General features: G+C 40.2%; 1 protein-coding gene across 1 annotated transcript in view; it reads right to left on the reverse strand.

Moving 5' to 3' along the window:
- Positions 1-2839: 2839 nt before the first annotated feature.
- The window catches only part of galnt10 (UDP-N-acetyl-alpha-D-galactosamine:polypeptide N-acetylgalactosaminyltransferase 10 (GalNAc-T10)), a 126211-nt gene continuing 112875 nt past the window's right edge, over positions 2840-16175 (reverse strand). The window contains exons 9-12 of the mRNA XM_085364724.1: positions 10839-11060; positions 10109-10225; positions 5201-5350; positions 2840-4459 (exon numbers count right to left, since the gene is read on the reverse strand). Of these exons, the coding sequence (XP_085220850.1) occupies positions 4295-4459; positions 5201-5350; positions 10109-10225; positions 10839-11060 (654 nt within the window). The 3' untranslated portion in view covers positions 2840-4294. The remainder of the gene's footprint in view (positions 4460-5200; positions 5351-10108; positions 10226-10838; positions 11061-16175) is intronic.

The raw sequence follows: 16175 nt of genomic DNA on the forward strand, positions 1-16175 counted from the left end.
CTTAATTTGTTATACTGATAATGTTATTTTAACCTCAGATTTATTAGTGATAGCACCAACATCTCAATCATGGTGGATCCAGGCCTGTGTGACTGGGGCTTTACCAAACATTTTCCTGAAGGGAAAAAAAAAAAAAAGTCATGTTAATGACGATTCTGGTTGTGAGACCCAAAAGACTCAACTCTAAATACCAGCAATGACCTCTGCTTCTTTTCTGCGCAGCTGAGGCAAGGGGAACATGAAGATTACTCTGCAGGGAAGATTAGGACATCTAAATAAGACTTTTGCTGTAATTTTGTATTTTATATTTTGTTACTTAAAAATAGGACTTTGGCTATTCTATAAAGCATTTTAGCACGTTCCAGGTCAAATTATATCATGATTTACTGTCAATAAACTGTCAGATACCTGTTTAAACACTGGCCTTCCAGTTGACTAATCATGGCGTTCTATTTGACAGCTAAGTTCTACATTTTCTCTAAAATCAGCTCGTCCTACTGCATTTGATCCTGCTGCCCCTGATGTTTTATTGGAATAAGGGATTTTCTGGCCCTACTACAGCTCTTCGTGCCTAAAACATCTTTGAAAAAGCACAAGCTAACACATCAGCTACCTAAAACACTTTTCTTACTAATTCTATACAACACAGCCAAAAGTCTGTAATGATGATAATCTTCTTCTTTTTATCCAAGATTTATGTGACAGTTGGGCTTGGCAGACTCAAGGAAAAACAGATGCAATAAACTGTTCGTTCTGCAGGATAAATGTGAGAGAAGAAAAACAAGATGAAATATTAAAGAATAGTACACTTTCTCAGAGAGAACTATAAAGTAACTTTTAGTACTTCGACAGTCTCATTTGAACCAAAAATGTTGCCTTATGTACCCACCTTCTATAAAACTTCCACAAAGAGTGTTCGTATTGACAATTCTTTAGAAAAAACAAACAAACAAACAATCCCAGCAACAGCCCAGCCCATTATCAATTCTAGTATGATGTCAAAGAAAAGAAATTCAAAGAAATCATATCTGGATATACAGTGGATAACAAATTGTTCCTGTTGGATCATCTGCTGGTAATCTTACTCGGTGGTCTGAAACAATAATTCTAAGTCATCTTTTAACAATTTGACAGTGTACAACAAAAAGGTTTACATTTAGTACGCTCCTGCTGCTAATAAATAACAGTTACATGCTGGTAAATGAACCATTTACTGTAACTCAAGAAGGGTTTTTTGAAAAGTAGATCAGGTTTTAACAACTTAACAGTCGAACAGGTTAGAAAACACTTGTGATAGTTATTTATCTTCACCTCTCAATAATCTCATTGCAAATCTACCAGCTCTGCTATCTAAATATGGGTTCTTGGTTAGCATTTGTGTGAACAATTTATGTGATAAGACAGAATTGGAAACAACAAATCATTGTTTGCACTGATTGTGATAAAATCCGTTTTGCATTTGTGTTGGAAAAGGTTTTAATCTGCACACAACAAGGAGCTCAATATATATTTTTCCCCAACATTTTCTAATATCTGACTTAAATACTGAAATATTGTGATATATAGTGAATATTACCATTTCTTTTGGTCTACTACTGCATGTTAATATCTTCCAGAGCCCAATACCTGGATCTGATGATTAAAATGGCACACACTGAACATTGTTCTGCTTCACAAAATGGGATTAGAGAATGTGCGCAGGCGACAGACCAGAACATCCCAAAACATAGTGTCAAACAGGGATTCAAGCAAAATCACCATCAGCTAAACCACAGGATCAAAGAAAGGATGAAAGCACATTTGATTAAAAACAGAATGAAGAAAAGGATTTATAAAGGCGGGTGGCGACACTGGTAAACAAAGACAGCAATTTCCTCTCTCATTATAATATTCTGGATTGAACAAGTGGGAAAACAACACAGCATCATATCATGATTTCAATACAACAAAAGGTCTTCTTAGGGTTGTGGTTTACTTTTGACAGCAGGAGCAAATATGCTGGGAAAACAACAAAAAACAGTCTTTTTAGCTCTATTCACAGCCAGCAGTTACACGTGTGTTCACAAAGCCAGTGGTGCGTTCAAGGTCCTGCACCAGAAGTCAATTCATGATCAGTTCAAAGACTTGAGGAGTCTTTTACAGCATAAAAAAAATCCAAGCAAAGTCACTTCCTGAATTGAGGAATTGTTCCCTATTTTCATCTGGACATTTCAGGCCACACACATTTTCTGCAAATACACACAGCAACATCTAGTCCTCTTCTAACAAGGCACTAAGATTTCATTCAAGTTTATCATTCCATAAGTGCTTAATGCATTTTAAACCCCCCTCTCACACTCACACACACACACACACGTTAGTCTCAATCCCAGCGCTACCTTGGCGAGGCTATCCTGGATAATTTCCCCTTTTGGTCTCTACTCCCGCTCACACTGTACTCTAAAGTGATGTGTCAGCATGGCGGCCGGCCAATCAGGCAGCCCTGCTGAGAATCAGCTGGCCTGTCAGTCACACGGCCAGCCATCCGGGCGCGCAGGGGTCTATTTGTGGTGCTGCCTGCTGCTCCGCACCTTGACGAGACCCCTTGCTTGGCCGTCTGTGACCGGGTTGCTTTAGTGACTGAGTGGAAAGCGGCAAATAGCGCACAGAAAGCAAAGGAGAAACTCAAAGAGGTGTGACAGCTACTCCCACTCCCACTGTCACCACAATAATGACAAAGAAGCTCTCGTGGTGCAGTCAGACAGAAGTTTGGCTTGGGAAAACTTACAGTGCATATTATAATTATTATTATTATAATAATTGCATATTGTTTTCTCCATTTGCTTTTGGTACAGCCCCAACAAAGTACACACTGTTGAATGTAGCAGGCAAATGAGCCCCAAACTTTAAACATCTTGCTGTGTGCGTAGTGCCAAAAAAGCACACTTGCTTGTATACTGCAAATCCTATGAGATGTAGTATGAATAATGAGGAGTCGTCGTAGTGATGCGAAGTAGCACGGCTATTTAGCTAACAAACCGCAGTAACCACGCAACCTTAAAACTAAATTCTGAACAAATACCTCCTGATTTAGTGGTCACTGCTTTGAGGAGCTTTTCTCAAAGCATTCTCAAATAAATGGACCCACTCCAGGGTGAGATCTCACAGGAAGCACTTGTTGGAGCCTTGTTGCAGTGTGATGACCTTACCTTGGATCTTCTGTTTGCCATTGTCGCTTTTATCTCTGCGTAGGCCTCAGACAGCCTGCATTCTTATTGGCTATTTTAAGAGATGCAGGACCTCTATGAAGAAAGCAAAATCTAGTCTGACTGCACCAATACCCAGCAGGAGTCAGCCTGCACATACCCTGGCATCGGATAGCGCTCGCCTCTGAGGAATATAAGAAGAACGTGGCACAGTGACAAATCTGTGAAGGACTAATCAATAAATACAGACAGGAAAGCAGAGAATAAGGAACAAATAAGTGAGGCACGTGCAAAAGGTCTTATCTCCTTGGACCGTCTTTGTCAACTTTCACCCACTACATTCAATGCAGCTCTGCCCGCAGACCAGGAGTTACACACATGAGGGGAAGGATGAGGGAGGGAACAGAAGGTTGTAAAGGAGAATCACTTCACCAGGTGATTTTCAGAGTGGTTCTGCCTGGCTTCACCCAGGTGTCAGTACGACTTTGGCTCAGCAAGAGCCCCTCCCCCCCTTCATCTACCCCCAGGGAGGTTGTCAGAGCTGGAGAGACATAAGGATATTTGAGAGGGAGAATGAAAAAGGTGGGCAAAGGTGCAGTCATGCAGGCAGATAGAGACGGACATGCAGGCAGTGGCAGACCGGGAGAGAAACGAGGGAGGAGAGATTGGAGGATAAAAGGTAGATGGACAGAAAGAGAGGGAGAGAGAACTGCAAACAACAAACCCCCAGAGAGGAAACAGTACAGGGGAAGAGAGGGAGATTTGAAACGGGCAAAAGAAATAAAGAGGAATGGCAGACGATAAAAAAATTAAATAAAAATCAGGAAGTGAGACAGACCTACTGCCACAGCAGCACCCCGACAGAACACACCCATCTCTCACAGAGTAACTTTTACACAAATCCCATCAATCAAACTCAAACCCAATCTTCCCTCACACTAATGCGTTTAACTAACCCCCTCTGCGTGCCATCCTGCCTCACTCCCAGCACCCCAAAGAGAAACAGCTGTCACCTCATTGCGAGGTAAATGGGAAATACCCCAGTTCGCAATAGCAGCAGCAGCAGCTCCACTTCTGCGTGAGTCCTTCCTCGTGGATGCTGCAGGACTTCACTTGGCGCCCTGATTGAAGTGCTCCAGCACGGTGGCGTTGGTTTTCTCAAATAGCCACTGCTGAGTGGGCGAGGACGGGTCACACGTGTTCATGAAGACACGCCGCTCGTTCAGGCTGCTGTCGATACAGCTGTTGCTGACGGGGTGATACAGACTCTTATCCTGGAGGGAGAAACAAGGGAGATGACGGGCTGCGTCAAAGAGAAACTCTTTGGAAGCTCATTTGAAACATGGACAGTGTTTGAAACAATGACTCCCTGACAGCTATTGCTCTAAATGCTCAACATTTTCATGTCTCGTCTGTTTTATGTCAGCGAGAGGGGATATCTCGACTGTTCAAACCTTCTGTTTGTGAGGGACGGCCAATGAGAATAATCTTGGGTTAAGGGTGGAGGACAGGAACTATAATGGCTTGTTTGTGGTGGAGGATAAAGACTGCACTAAAACTCAGCTCATGTTAAACAGTAACTCATGCAAAGATATTCTAATAGAATCAAATAATGAATATACAGAGCTGGGAATGGGTATAACAGGTCCACTTTAAACCAATGTTTGCAAGTAACGCTTTCAACTTGTGTTGTTTACTGCTGCCAGCATGTTTCTTTGTGGCTACATTAAATCCCACAATGGTTACAAAAATAGAAACGTGGCCCTTTGTAATAGCCGAGCATAAAAGCACAACAACATAATGAGCCCCGTAGATTCGGTTAAAAAGTGCAAAGCTTTGGGAACTGATTAAGCATTCTTGAAGTCATTCATTCTGAAGCAATTACACTTGCAATTTTGCTGTTTTGTACTGTAAGAGGAAAACAAAAAGGCTCAGAGAAAGAGCTCACCACACAAACATTACACATAACCACGCCGAAGGCTCCGACTCTGATCTCCGCTTCATCTCTGTCATACCTTTCTGTAGCGCCACAGCTGGTTGCCTTTCATGCCGTGGCAGTCGTACAGGGTGACGGGGCTGTTGTGGGAAATGGCATCGAAGCAAACTTTTTTCGTGTGCATGGGGTCGCCCACCCGAATGTCCTCTCTCCAGCCAAACGTAAACACCTGCAGGAGATATAACGTAATGATTTTTTCCTTTTTTGAAGTGCGATGATCTTTACGCGACATGAAAAATTCTCAGCACAGGGTGAAGGGACTTGCAGGGGACTTGAAATGAATCGTTTGTTTTGTAGGTCAGAACTTTTGAAAAGAGCGATACAGGGTTAAAATATCAATGTGGGAGAAATCGTTTTTATAACCTACTGTAAGAAACTTTCACTTTCCTATTAAGCTGCTTTTGCTCCTTTGTGCTGTTTTGCTTCTGTAGAGTTCAGAATTGAATTTTATAAAAATCTAAAAGTTTATCATAGTTGTGGCCTTTGATTATTGATGGGAACTTCTGACCTGTTTTATACAGGAGGAGACTTGAACACCTCGGTTTCTGGAGTTTTCTGTATGAAACCTGTGTTCTCCTCTCTCCTGGTTACTCTGGCTTCCTCCCAAAACCCAACAACATGCATGTTAGGTTAATTTGTGATTCTCTGATTGGCTGTAGGTGTGAAGTGCTATGGGTGAAATTGGCTTGCAGTGCAAAGTGCTCTGAATGGTCAGTAAGAGAAGAAAAGTGCGATACAAATGCCAGTCTGTGTCCATTCAGTGTGAATCAGACTTTCAGGGAGCAATCTAAAAATAGCAGCCGTACTGGAAGCAGTGCAGCACTGACAGGAGAGTTCACTACACTTTAGTCACCATTTTTCCCCCATATCCAGTGAGGGTAACACATCTGACTGATGACCGAAAGGTAGCTGGTTCAATTCCAGCCGGAGACACAAATGTCAGGAAACGCATCTGGTGTAAGACTCTGCCAAATCCAACACGTGGAGTTACCTGCTGTGGTGCCCGTTTGTGAAAAGGGAGCAGCTTTTAAATAGGCAGATTTTTTCAACTCGCACTGCATTTTGTGTATATATATATATATATATATACTAACCAAATGAAAGAGTTATGTACACAGCAGATTTTTTAACCGTTTACTGAAAATGTTTATCCTTTGTCCTCATGTCAACCAGCCCATAAACATGTCTGCATGCAGAAAAATGTCCTAATATAATACACTACACTGGGTGCATTTTAGTGCATGTGGTCTGAAAGAAGACCACAGTTTTGTAAAAGAAGAGTCAGGTTCAGTCTATGACCACAATATAATCAAATCGCTACAAAACCCTCCTCTCTGGACTGCTGGTGTCATAGAAGGTGCTTAAGCAAGGTATCATGTTTTTGACAGATGAGCAATAGTGTACCTTTTGTTATTATGATTCCCCGTCATTCTTCACAGACGCAGACATATTACTAGATTTTGACAGACTGTTTCCATCTTTCTCTGCAAAGGTTATTTTAATGTGTGCAGCCTTTTCCTTTGTCTTTACTATAGTCACGTATATGTACAAAGGAAACAGACCCAACTGCGGGCTTTGTAACTCTCTAAGCAGTCAATCAAATCTTTTATTCAGAGCACACGTGAAAACAGGAAACAGAGGACGAGCTGCAGAAGTCTGAAGAGGAGAAACAGGTGGCGGGGAAAGGAGGCTTAAAGAAAATTTAGTTCAGAACAATGAAGAAAAGGGGAAACCCCAACTAAACCTGTTCATTATTTTAAATTAAACACTATTTGAAGACAAGCTCTTATTATTTTTAAGGAGAAGCCTTATTTTACTTGAAATGAGAACAACACTTTACTACTTTATTATTAGAGTAGCCTTTAGGTCATTGGGAAAATTAGTAATAATTTTTAAAATACTGCTGAATTTTACTGTGTTTTATTTGATAGCCGACACTCATTTCTGTTCATTCTGTACACAAATGAGTGTCGCAGTAATTTCACGAACAGATACATCCTGAAGTTTGCTGACGACACAGTGATCGTCAGTCTTCTAGTGGGGGACGAGTCAGGCCATGGACAGGTTGTAGATGATTTTGTAAATTGGTGTGATGAGTCCTTCTTTTCACTTAATGTGTCTAAAACTAAACTAAAGGAGGGGAAAAAACTATGATTATTGATTTTAGGAAGTCCTCTGATAGCTCATCACATATTATCATTAAAGCTGGGATAGTTGAGAGTTATAAATATCTAGGTGTGGTACTTGACCATAAACTGTGTTTTCAATCTCATGCTGATGCCACTACTAAAAAAGTTCAACAAAGACTTTTCTTTTTAAGGAAAACGAGATCTTTTAATGTCTCATCTGAGATGTTGTCTTTGTTTTATAGAAGTTTTATTGAATCTGTGATGTTCTTTTGTATCGCTGCCTGGTTTGGCAACCTGACGGTGAAGAATAAGAATCGGTTGGGACTTCTGGTAAAAACTGCTTTATTTTTGATTCAATAATTTTGTATTTATCTTATATCTATGAATACAGAGTATATCCATAATTACATACAGTTTTTATTCATGGTTCTAAACCTAAAAAACAAAGACCAACGTGTGCTGTATCAATTGTTCTTTTTCTTGACCCTTAGTTTGTTTTCTGTGACAGTGATGGATTAACGCAGCTTCTTATGATCCTTATCCATTTGTCTACATGTCGATGAGTTCATCAGAATGATTGATATCATAATCTGCTGATATCAAAGCTGCCTTAGCCGTGAAATCAACGATTATGATAAATCTTGATATGTTCAATGAATTGAAACGTCTCAGCTAACAACTCATATTAGATTTTTGCATTTAGTTTCATTAAAACCAGCAAATGACTCATTTTGATTTGGTAAATGTAGAAGTATTTCTGGATTCCAGACATATCCAGACCAAAAAAAAAAAAAAAAAAAAAAAGTCTAATTCGCTCTTACTTAAAACCAAACATACAAAATGAAACTTTTAATCTCCATCTGTGTCCAGGTGACTGTCGCCCCTCTGGCTCCCAAACACTGTCTGAATGATTTGCTCCACTCCTCCTGTACAGGATCGAAAAGCCCCGACAAGGACAGCTGCCAGAGAGGCCACCTGTGAGCTGCAGCGAATGCATTTCGTGCTGGCTCTGAATACAGATTGAGACTGTGACACAAATTAAACTACAATGCATCTTCAGATTAAAGCAATTAAACTGTCAGAGCTCTGAGGCGCAGTATTTTGGCTGTGGAAACAAAAGGGGACATTCAATCCATTAAGTTTGTATTATGAGCTGTGCTTTAAGATCTACGCTGTGACGTGTGAGTGCAGAGTCCTTTTAGAACAATGCAGAGATAATGAAGAAGCTTTTCCATCTATGCGGGCACTATTTTTTTTGACATTTATGTCTCGTTAGCTGACAAAATCCAATTACTTAAGCGATTTCATAAATGTGCCCTTAGGAAAAACCTAAAATCGCTCAACTTTGTAGTTGAAAGGCACATTTGTGGACCACCAGACTACGCTTTCCTTTAGATTTCTTTTTAAATCTACATTGTGGAGTATAGGTGATCGCTATAATGCTTATTACATCCTGGACAGCCTGATGACACAGCAAGAAAATAGCCGTTATAATAAATCACTCCTACCTGTACACCTGCCACCTTCAGCAATGTAAGGACTGGCCCACACTATCGAAGCTAACAGAAAACTCCCAATGCAGGGAATGCTGGGAAATCTGACCACAGTATAATGAATCTTCTGAGTAAGTACGGGGCGGAGAGTGAAACACATCACTGACAAAATGACAAAATTAAAGAGCAACTTCTTTTAATAAAGCGTGCCAGGATCCTGATGAAATCAAGGGTGCAATTACATCAACTATTAAAATTATATGGGGAAAATTAAACTATTAAAAACTTCTAAAATAACGACTTTTGGCCCGGGTATCAAAAGAAGATCAAAGTATGGTTTCTGCATGCCTAATGTTGAATTAATGTATGAAAAAGGAGGCAGTTAAAAGTTTCAAAAACAGGCTTTAAAAATAAAAAGGGAACTGTGTGTGCAAGGGTTTCAAATATTTAAGGGCAGGTCCACAAGAAAAAAAGTAAAATAAAGTAGAACGCAAGTCTTTGATGAAAACAAAACAAAACAAAAAAACCTGAACAAAAACACGAAAGAAAAAAAAACATTATGATGGATGAACCAAAACTCCCATGGAAATAGAAAAAGATAAGATAAGATAACCTTTATTAGTCCCACACGTGGGAAATTTGAAAAATATAAAGAAAAACAACAAAAAACAAAAAGGCCGTTTCTGTTGCAAAATCCTTGGAATCATAACATCCTCTGGGACTCACGGATTGGCAAAACCTGCAGTTTCTCCACCGGCCACTTGGGCTTGTCTTTAAAAAGTCAAACCATGTTGACGCCTATAAATCTGTACGCAAAGGCCACATTTTTTGAGCTTTGTACTGCAAGTTCAGCTTGGTCAGTAGAAAGATCTGACAACATGGCAGACACACTCCAGGTTACCAACGCGAGCAGCACAGGCAGCGATGATGCTGTGCCGAGTTTGCCTAATACAGTTACGCTGCAGCTTACGCTTCCCCTCAGGATATGTCTGGATTCTATTTTGAGATTTTAATTTAATGAAGATGCACATTTTGTTATGATCTGGACAATGTCAGCGCATTAATTCTCTGGATTTGCAGGTTTTCTTTATTGCCGCCTACAGTGATTGTATCAATGGGACCGTGTTAGGCGTGCTCACTGTGAGCACACAGGTTGACTTCTTTCTCACCACTCTCCCTGTATACAGAAGAACTTGGGTTAAATGAGTAATAATTAGACGTTAAAGGTGAACTAATAACATGACCTTAATCAGGCTCCATTCAAGCTACACTGATTAATAACTGACTTCAGTGACTTTTTCGTACCTGTCCATGTCTCCAGCTCACATCGCCTTGTCCCTTCACACAACTCTCCAGGCGGATAGGACTCCCCGACACAAAATGTTTACTCTCCATACACATGCTGCTACCCACGTTACGGATCTTCACCAAAAAACACACATAAGAGCAGAGTCACATAAGCATGAAAGACGGCAGAAAGACGTTATTCAGGCAATAAGAGTTGTACATCTTCAACAGAGATCAGAGGTTTTCTTAACTACCAAAATCACAAAGAATATAATGCAGGCAGCTTCAAGTAGTATTACACCATTAGTTTGGGTTATTTCAGGAGGCAAGAACACTGCAATTAAGCTCTAATTAAATTCATGCACTGAGTGTAACCGGTCCACAGCTCCAGACAGCAGTCTGGTATGACAGACAGATAGGAATATTAGAGCCAAATGGAGAGAATTTCTGACAGCTTCTTGAGTTATTTTAGAGGAAACCGCTGGTAATTACTCTTATCTTTTGGCCTGCCATACCAAAGGAGAAAAGGAAGAATTTGCTTAAGACACCAGTAACAAGACCAACTATCTTTAGACTGAACCTCTGGCACACAAAGTGGCATTTTAAAACTAAACTACATGAAGCTGAGAAAAAAATAGCTTCACATTACATATTCAAAGTACTCACTGTCATGACTTTCTAACACACATTTCTCTAGTTCCATCTTTCAATTAGGCTGCCTTTAATTAGAGGATAAGAGCAACTGTACCTCTCCCCATGCAGCAGCAGGAGGCTCCACAGGTGGGTAGTGCTTGGGCAGATCCCAGGCCACCTCACTCATGAACCACTTGAAGTTCTTGCAGTTGAGCCGGTTCCTCAGCTCCTTCTGCACAGTCATGTCTCCTGCCGACAGGTGGCGGTACTCAGGCCTGCGCTGGTAGATGTACTCGGCGTACTCGTCCATCCACACTTCTGCTACTCGCTTCAGGTTCTGAGATCAGAATGGTTTCTCAGTTAACTCTACAGACCACATTTCACACTGTTAACTGTCAGAACAACAGACATCAAGTTTTCACACCAATCAAATAAATGACTATATTTATAAAAATGTTGTTGGTTCATTTATTGGCAAAAGCCGAGGCTCACAGAATAACTTTGCTACCATCAGGTTAGTTCTTTGTATATGCAGTAAATTCTTCTTTCAAATTCTGCTTCTTACACAACTACATGATCAAGTTCTGCACGAACTGGACCAACAAATACCCCAATTTGCTAAGCTGTCACAAACTGACTGACAGCAGTGATTTGTGTATGTAGTGCCTGAATTGGCTCATCAGACAGCAGCCTCTTTGGTTGACAATCAAGTAATGCAGGAAATGCAGTTAAAAGTAAAAAAAAATAATAATAAAAACATATAGCACCTTTCAAGAAAAAAAAAAACCCAAAACAAAGTGCTTCACAGAAGCTAAAACATAAAAACAAAAATCAACCAAAGGCAAGTTTAAAAAGATACGTTTTTAGCTGTTTTTAAAAGAGACCACCGAATCCACATCTCAGGCTCAAAGGGAGAGAGTTCCACAGTCTAGGGGCCACAGTTACAAAAGCTCTGTTGCCTTTAGTTTTCAGCCTCGTGTGTTGGACAACCAGCAAGCCCTAATCACATGACCTCAGGGACCTGCTGGGAATGTATGGATGTAAAGGTTCCCTGATATATGTTGGTGCTTGTCCACGCAGAGCCTCGAATGTCAAGGTCAAAACCTTGAAGTGGATTCTGAATTTATTAGGGAGCCAGTGCAGCTGAATCAGCAGGGGTGTGACATGGGAGTACTTGGAGGACTTGGTCAGAAGCTTTGCAGCAGCTTTCTGAACAACTTACAGATGCTCCAAAGAGGCTTTATATAAACAAGCAAACAAAGAATTACAATAATCCAGACGAGATGAAACAAATGCATGAATGACAATTTATAATTCAAAAGTCAAAAGTTACACCGAGGTTCCTGATAGAAGGTTTGGCAAATGTAGCAAGTGGACCCAAGTTTTCCATAACACTAGATGCAAATCCTTTAGGAGCACAAACAAGGACTTCAGTCTTCCCCTCATTTAGTTGAACGAAGTTTTCAGCCATCCAACCTCTAATGGAGTCTAGGCACTTATGCAAAATCTGTAGCATGGAAACATCTTGGGCTTAAAGGAGATATATAAATGAATATCATCTGCATAGCAGTGATAAGAAATGTCCTTAAAAGTGCTCAATAAGTGCTGAAGAGGAAGTAAATACAACAAAAACAATAAAGGCCCCAAAACGGAACCTTGTGGCACACCATAGGCAAGAAAAGTAGAAGAGAAACTGTACTCCGAGGTAGCCACAGAAAAGGATCATTCATGCAAATAAGATTCAAACCACTCCAAAGCAGACCCTGATATACCCAGCCAGTGTCTTAGCCTATCTAGCAGAACATGATGGTTCACAGTATCAAAGGCGGAGGTCCAACATCAACAAAATGGAGCATTTTCCTGCATCACATCTCATCAAAATGTTGTGGGAGACTAAGAGTTTTACTTCAAAGACGCCCAAGTTAACTTTACAACAACTTTCAGGTAGAGAAAGTTGTTTTTGTCTTTAAAGCCTTTATAGCCAATATTTCCTCTTTTTTCTTAATAACGTGGCTGTTTCAGTGTATTACAATTTGGGCTATTGGCTGCAACAAGTGTCCACATGCACATTACATTCCTTTGTGGCTACTAGTTGGTTACTAATGGATATTCCAGGCTTTGTTTGTGCAGGTAACCCTCTAATATATTTACCATCTTACCATATGTAAATCAATAATATATTTTGTTCCATAAAAGAGCCATGAAAGATTTCACAAAAGCTGCAAATAGGTGAAGAAATCGAATGAATTTTCTTTATGATAAATGCATTGATAAAAAGTCATGAAATATGTTAGAAATTTAAATATTTGTGAAGTTTCAGTTTTTCAAAGTCATCTAATGAGAAACTGGACCAATTGTACTTGCGTCTATTCCCTAACCAACCACCAGTTTGATCATCAAAGTGGTGAAATTCCCTTTAGATTAATTCCAGACTCGTAATCTACAGAACAGCTATCTGAGATTCTGTGTTAGTTTTGTCACGCTGTGCAGCACATTTAATATTCTCCCCTATGCCTTTTTTTTTCTGCTTTTGCTGTCTGAAAATATTTGTAATAAATATATAAATAAATAAAATCTGCTTTAAAGTCTTACAGTTAGCTGGCCTGTTAGCTAAATTCCTGCCTTTCTGGGCATCGTGTCTTCACTGCAACAAACAAAGCCATCATTTGTACATCCTGCCACCTTTGAAGTTTTGATTGATTTGACATGACAAAATGATCAAAGCCGCTCAGTAGAAAGGAGGCCAGTCATCATACAGGACCTGTCATCGTGCCCCGGGAGGCGAGAGATGAAAAAAGTACCTTGTCTCTAGTCACGAAAGCAGATATAACACTGAACTGAATTATGTGCTAATTTACAAGGTGCCTTTATAAAGGATGAAAAACTGTCTGTTTCTTTTCTTTTTTTCTATATACTTGGTGTTGGGAAGCTGTTACGCCTAATTAGGTCTCTAATGACATTACACATGGATCTGAAACATTCTTTGTAGCTTTATGAAATAAGAAAATCTGAAATCAGCTGTGAGACTGGCTTGGCTTTAACAGAAGAAAAGGAGCAATATGCATAATGTGAGTTGATGTTGTGAATCCACACTTAAGTATTACTGCTTTGTCAATTCAACTTGTTTTTATTTTATATTTATATACTGATGACATTATTCACTAAAGATTGAAAAGATGAATTATCAGGAAAGAAAAACCCAAATGCCAACTGCATTCATTCTTCCTCTTTACTCAGAGGGGGGGCATCTTCTTTTGATGCACTCCAGTGGCTCCACCTTTTCTCCTCCCCTAAAGAAACCCAAAGGTCAAAGTCACCACTCCAACCAGATTTAAGGGCTAATATGCCTTGGGAATAACCATTTCGATAACCCCAACCTTAAGGTGAAATTCTTAGAAAAAGTGGTAATTTTAAGACTTTTCTTGGTATTTCATCACTAAGAGCTACTCTTAGTGCAAGGAAGTATTGGAGAATAAAAAATAAGGATTACGAAACAAGAAGCCCTTCTGAAAAAGTGAAACACGTAAAGGTCTGATTTAATGTCTTTTTACAAGATCACATCTTGAAAAAATAATTGCTAAAATCATGAGGAAAAACAATTTTTTTTTTTTAAACCATCAGATACTGATAGAAAACCAAGGAGGAAAAAAAATAGAATATGGACTTACTGCAAGCTACATAAACAAAACAAATAAACAGAATATATCCATGTAGGTTGTTTGGGCAAACAAGATGCTTCTTTAGTTTTTATAAGCCGACAGAGTTCCAGATATTTAACTGCTAGCGGAGTTGTGTTGGTTGCTTCATGTGGTGCTGGTAATATCATTGCACAACCACATCCATTACGTTATTCGCCTGAACGATAGGTGCATGGCACGATTGTGCACGGCACGATTGTGCACTCGGCAAACGCACTGTTGGCACAACCTGCCAGGTTATAAAAATCAAGATGTGCACGACCCGTTGAAAACAGCAGCTAACGACAGTAGCGGTGTCGTCAATTTCATGTCAAATTTGTCATATGGTGCTGGTTGCAAGGCACTGAGATTTCCTGACCTACCATATTCTTAAGATGTTGGTCATTATGTGAATCATTTGAGAGACACTGTAGAATCTACACATGTCAAGATGCGAGTAGAGCTCGAATCACCCGAGAAGACTTCCAGGACTTCTTGGTACAACATTGAACACTCGGATCCTCAAAAGAGTTTCCCTTCTCTGTGTAGGTGGAGTAAGTGCACAGGACAATAGAAGTCTTGAGAATCTGAGAGAGGAGTAAAGGACTCCATCAATGTCCACTGTGAACCGTCGCTCAACAGAGATTGTTATAAGATCTAATGAGAGCAACTTAAAATGAACAAGAACACCCAAATGTAAGACATCAGCTACAAAGAATGCATTATTTATTGTACATTTAGGCCACTAAATTATACATGTAGTGACATAAGCTCACAGAAAAAGCCCCACCCTTTTTGTCTCATTATAAGAGCATTAATATTCATGACTAAGAGGCATAAAACAGGTGAGGAGGAGAGAAATCCGATGCAAAATGAGCGACAGTAATGGCAGCACAGACAACATCTGACACAGGTTCTTTAAGCCTGCTTTGAGTTGCAAACATAAAAGCCTGAGCAATGCGAAATCCATCCATCTGAAGCCTTTGAGGCGTCAGCCTCTGGGGTGCGCACGCATGCCTGGGAGTATAGATGGTAGCAGCCTTGGAGGCAGGGATGGTGAAAGGAATGAGAATACAAGTTCAGCAATCCTCCCAGGAAGGAATAAATACAAATCCTCCAACCCTCGGAGGTACAGATGTAGTGAAGAAAAGCTTCCAGCCACACACACACAGGCACACATAAAATCCCTGTAGCAAAGCTCATCGCCTGCAGCAAAACTCAAGCTCTGTGCTCCCTAGGTGAAGTGCAGTTCAGTGGTTCTATCTTCCTGTGTGCCGACTGGACTTAGCGGGGGCTGAGATTCCCTGATGTGCACACACATACGTGCACACAAAACTCTATAAATATGTCTGGAGATCCTTTGTTCTCTTTATCTGTACCTGCTGAAATGCTTCTCTCACCACGATACTTAAAAAAAAATCAACATAAATGAAAAAAAAAAAAAGTCTTGAAGGTTTAATTCTTTCCTGAGGCAAAAGATTTTTAGAGCACGGGAGAAGTGTCTCTTAGTGCGCCATGACTAAATCCTTACACAAACCAAAGTCTTTATTGAGTCCTGTTAAGGGAATTCTTCAGTCCGTTAGTTCTGCATGTCTAGATATACATTCTGGATTTTGTGCAGCAGATCTCTACTATTAAAACTGAAACAGTTAAGGCACTCTGATGGACTGGTGACTGCTCCAGGGTGTATCCGCCTCGCACACTATGGGAGCTGGGACAGACTCTGGCCTCCCTGCAACCCTAAGTTTGATAAAAGTGGCGGGGGGGAAAAGGGT

Source organism: Diplotaxodon limnothrissa, linkage group LG10 (genome assembly GCF_057381915.1).
Source record: "Diplotaxodon limnothrissa isolate DT_005_m linkage group LG10, D_limnothrissa_male_GT1.1, whole genome shotgun sequence".
In the NCBI taxonomy this organism is placed as follows: Eukaryota; Metazoa; Chordata; class Actinopteri; order Cichliformes; family Cichlidae; genus Diplotaxodon; species Diplotaxodon limnothrissa.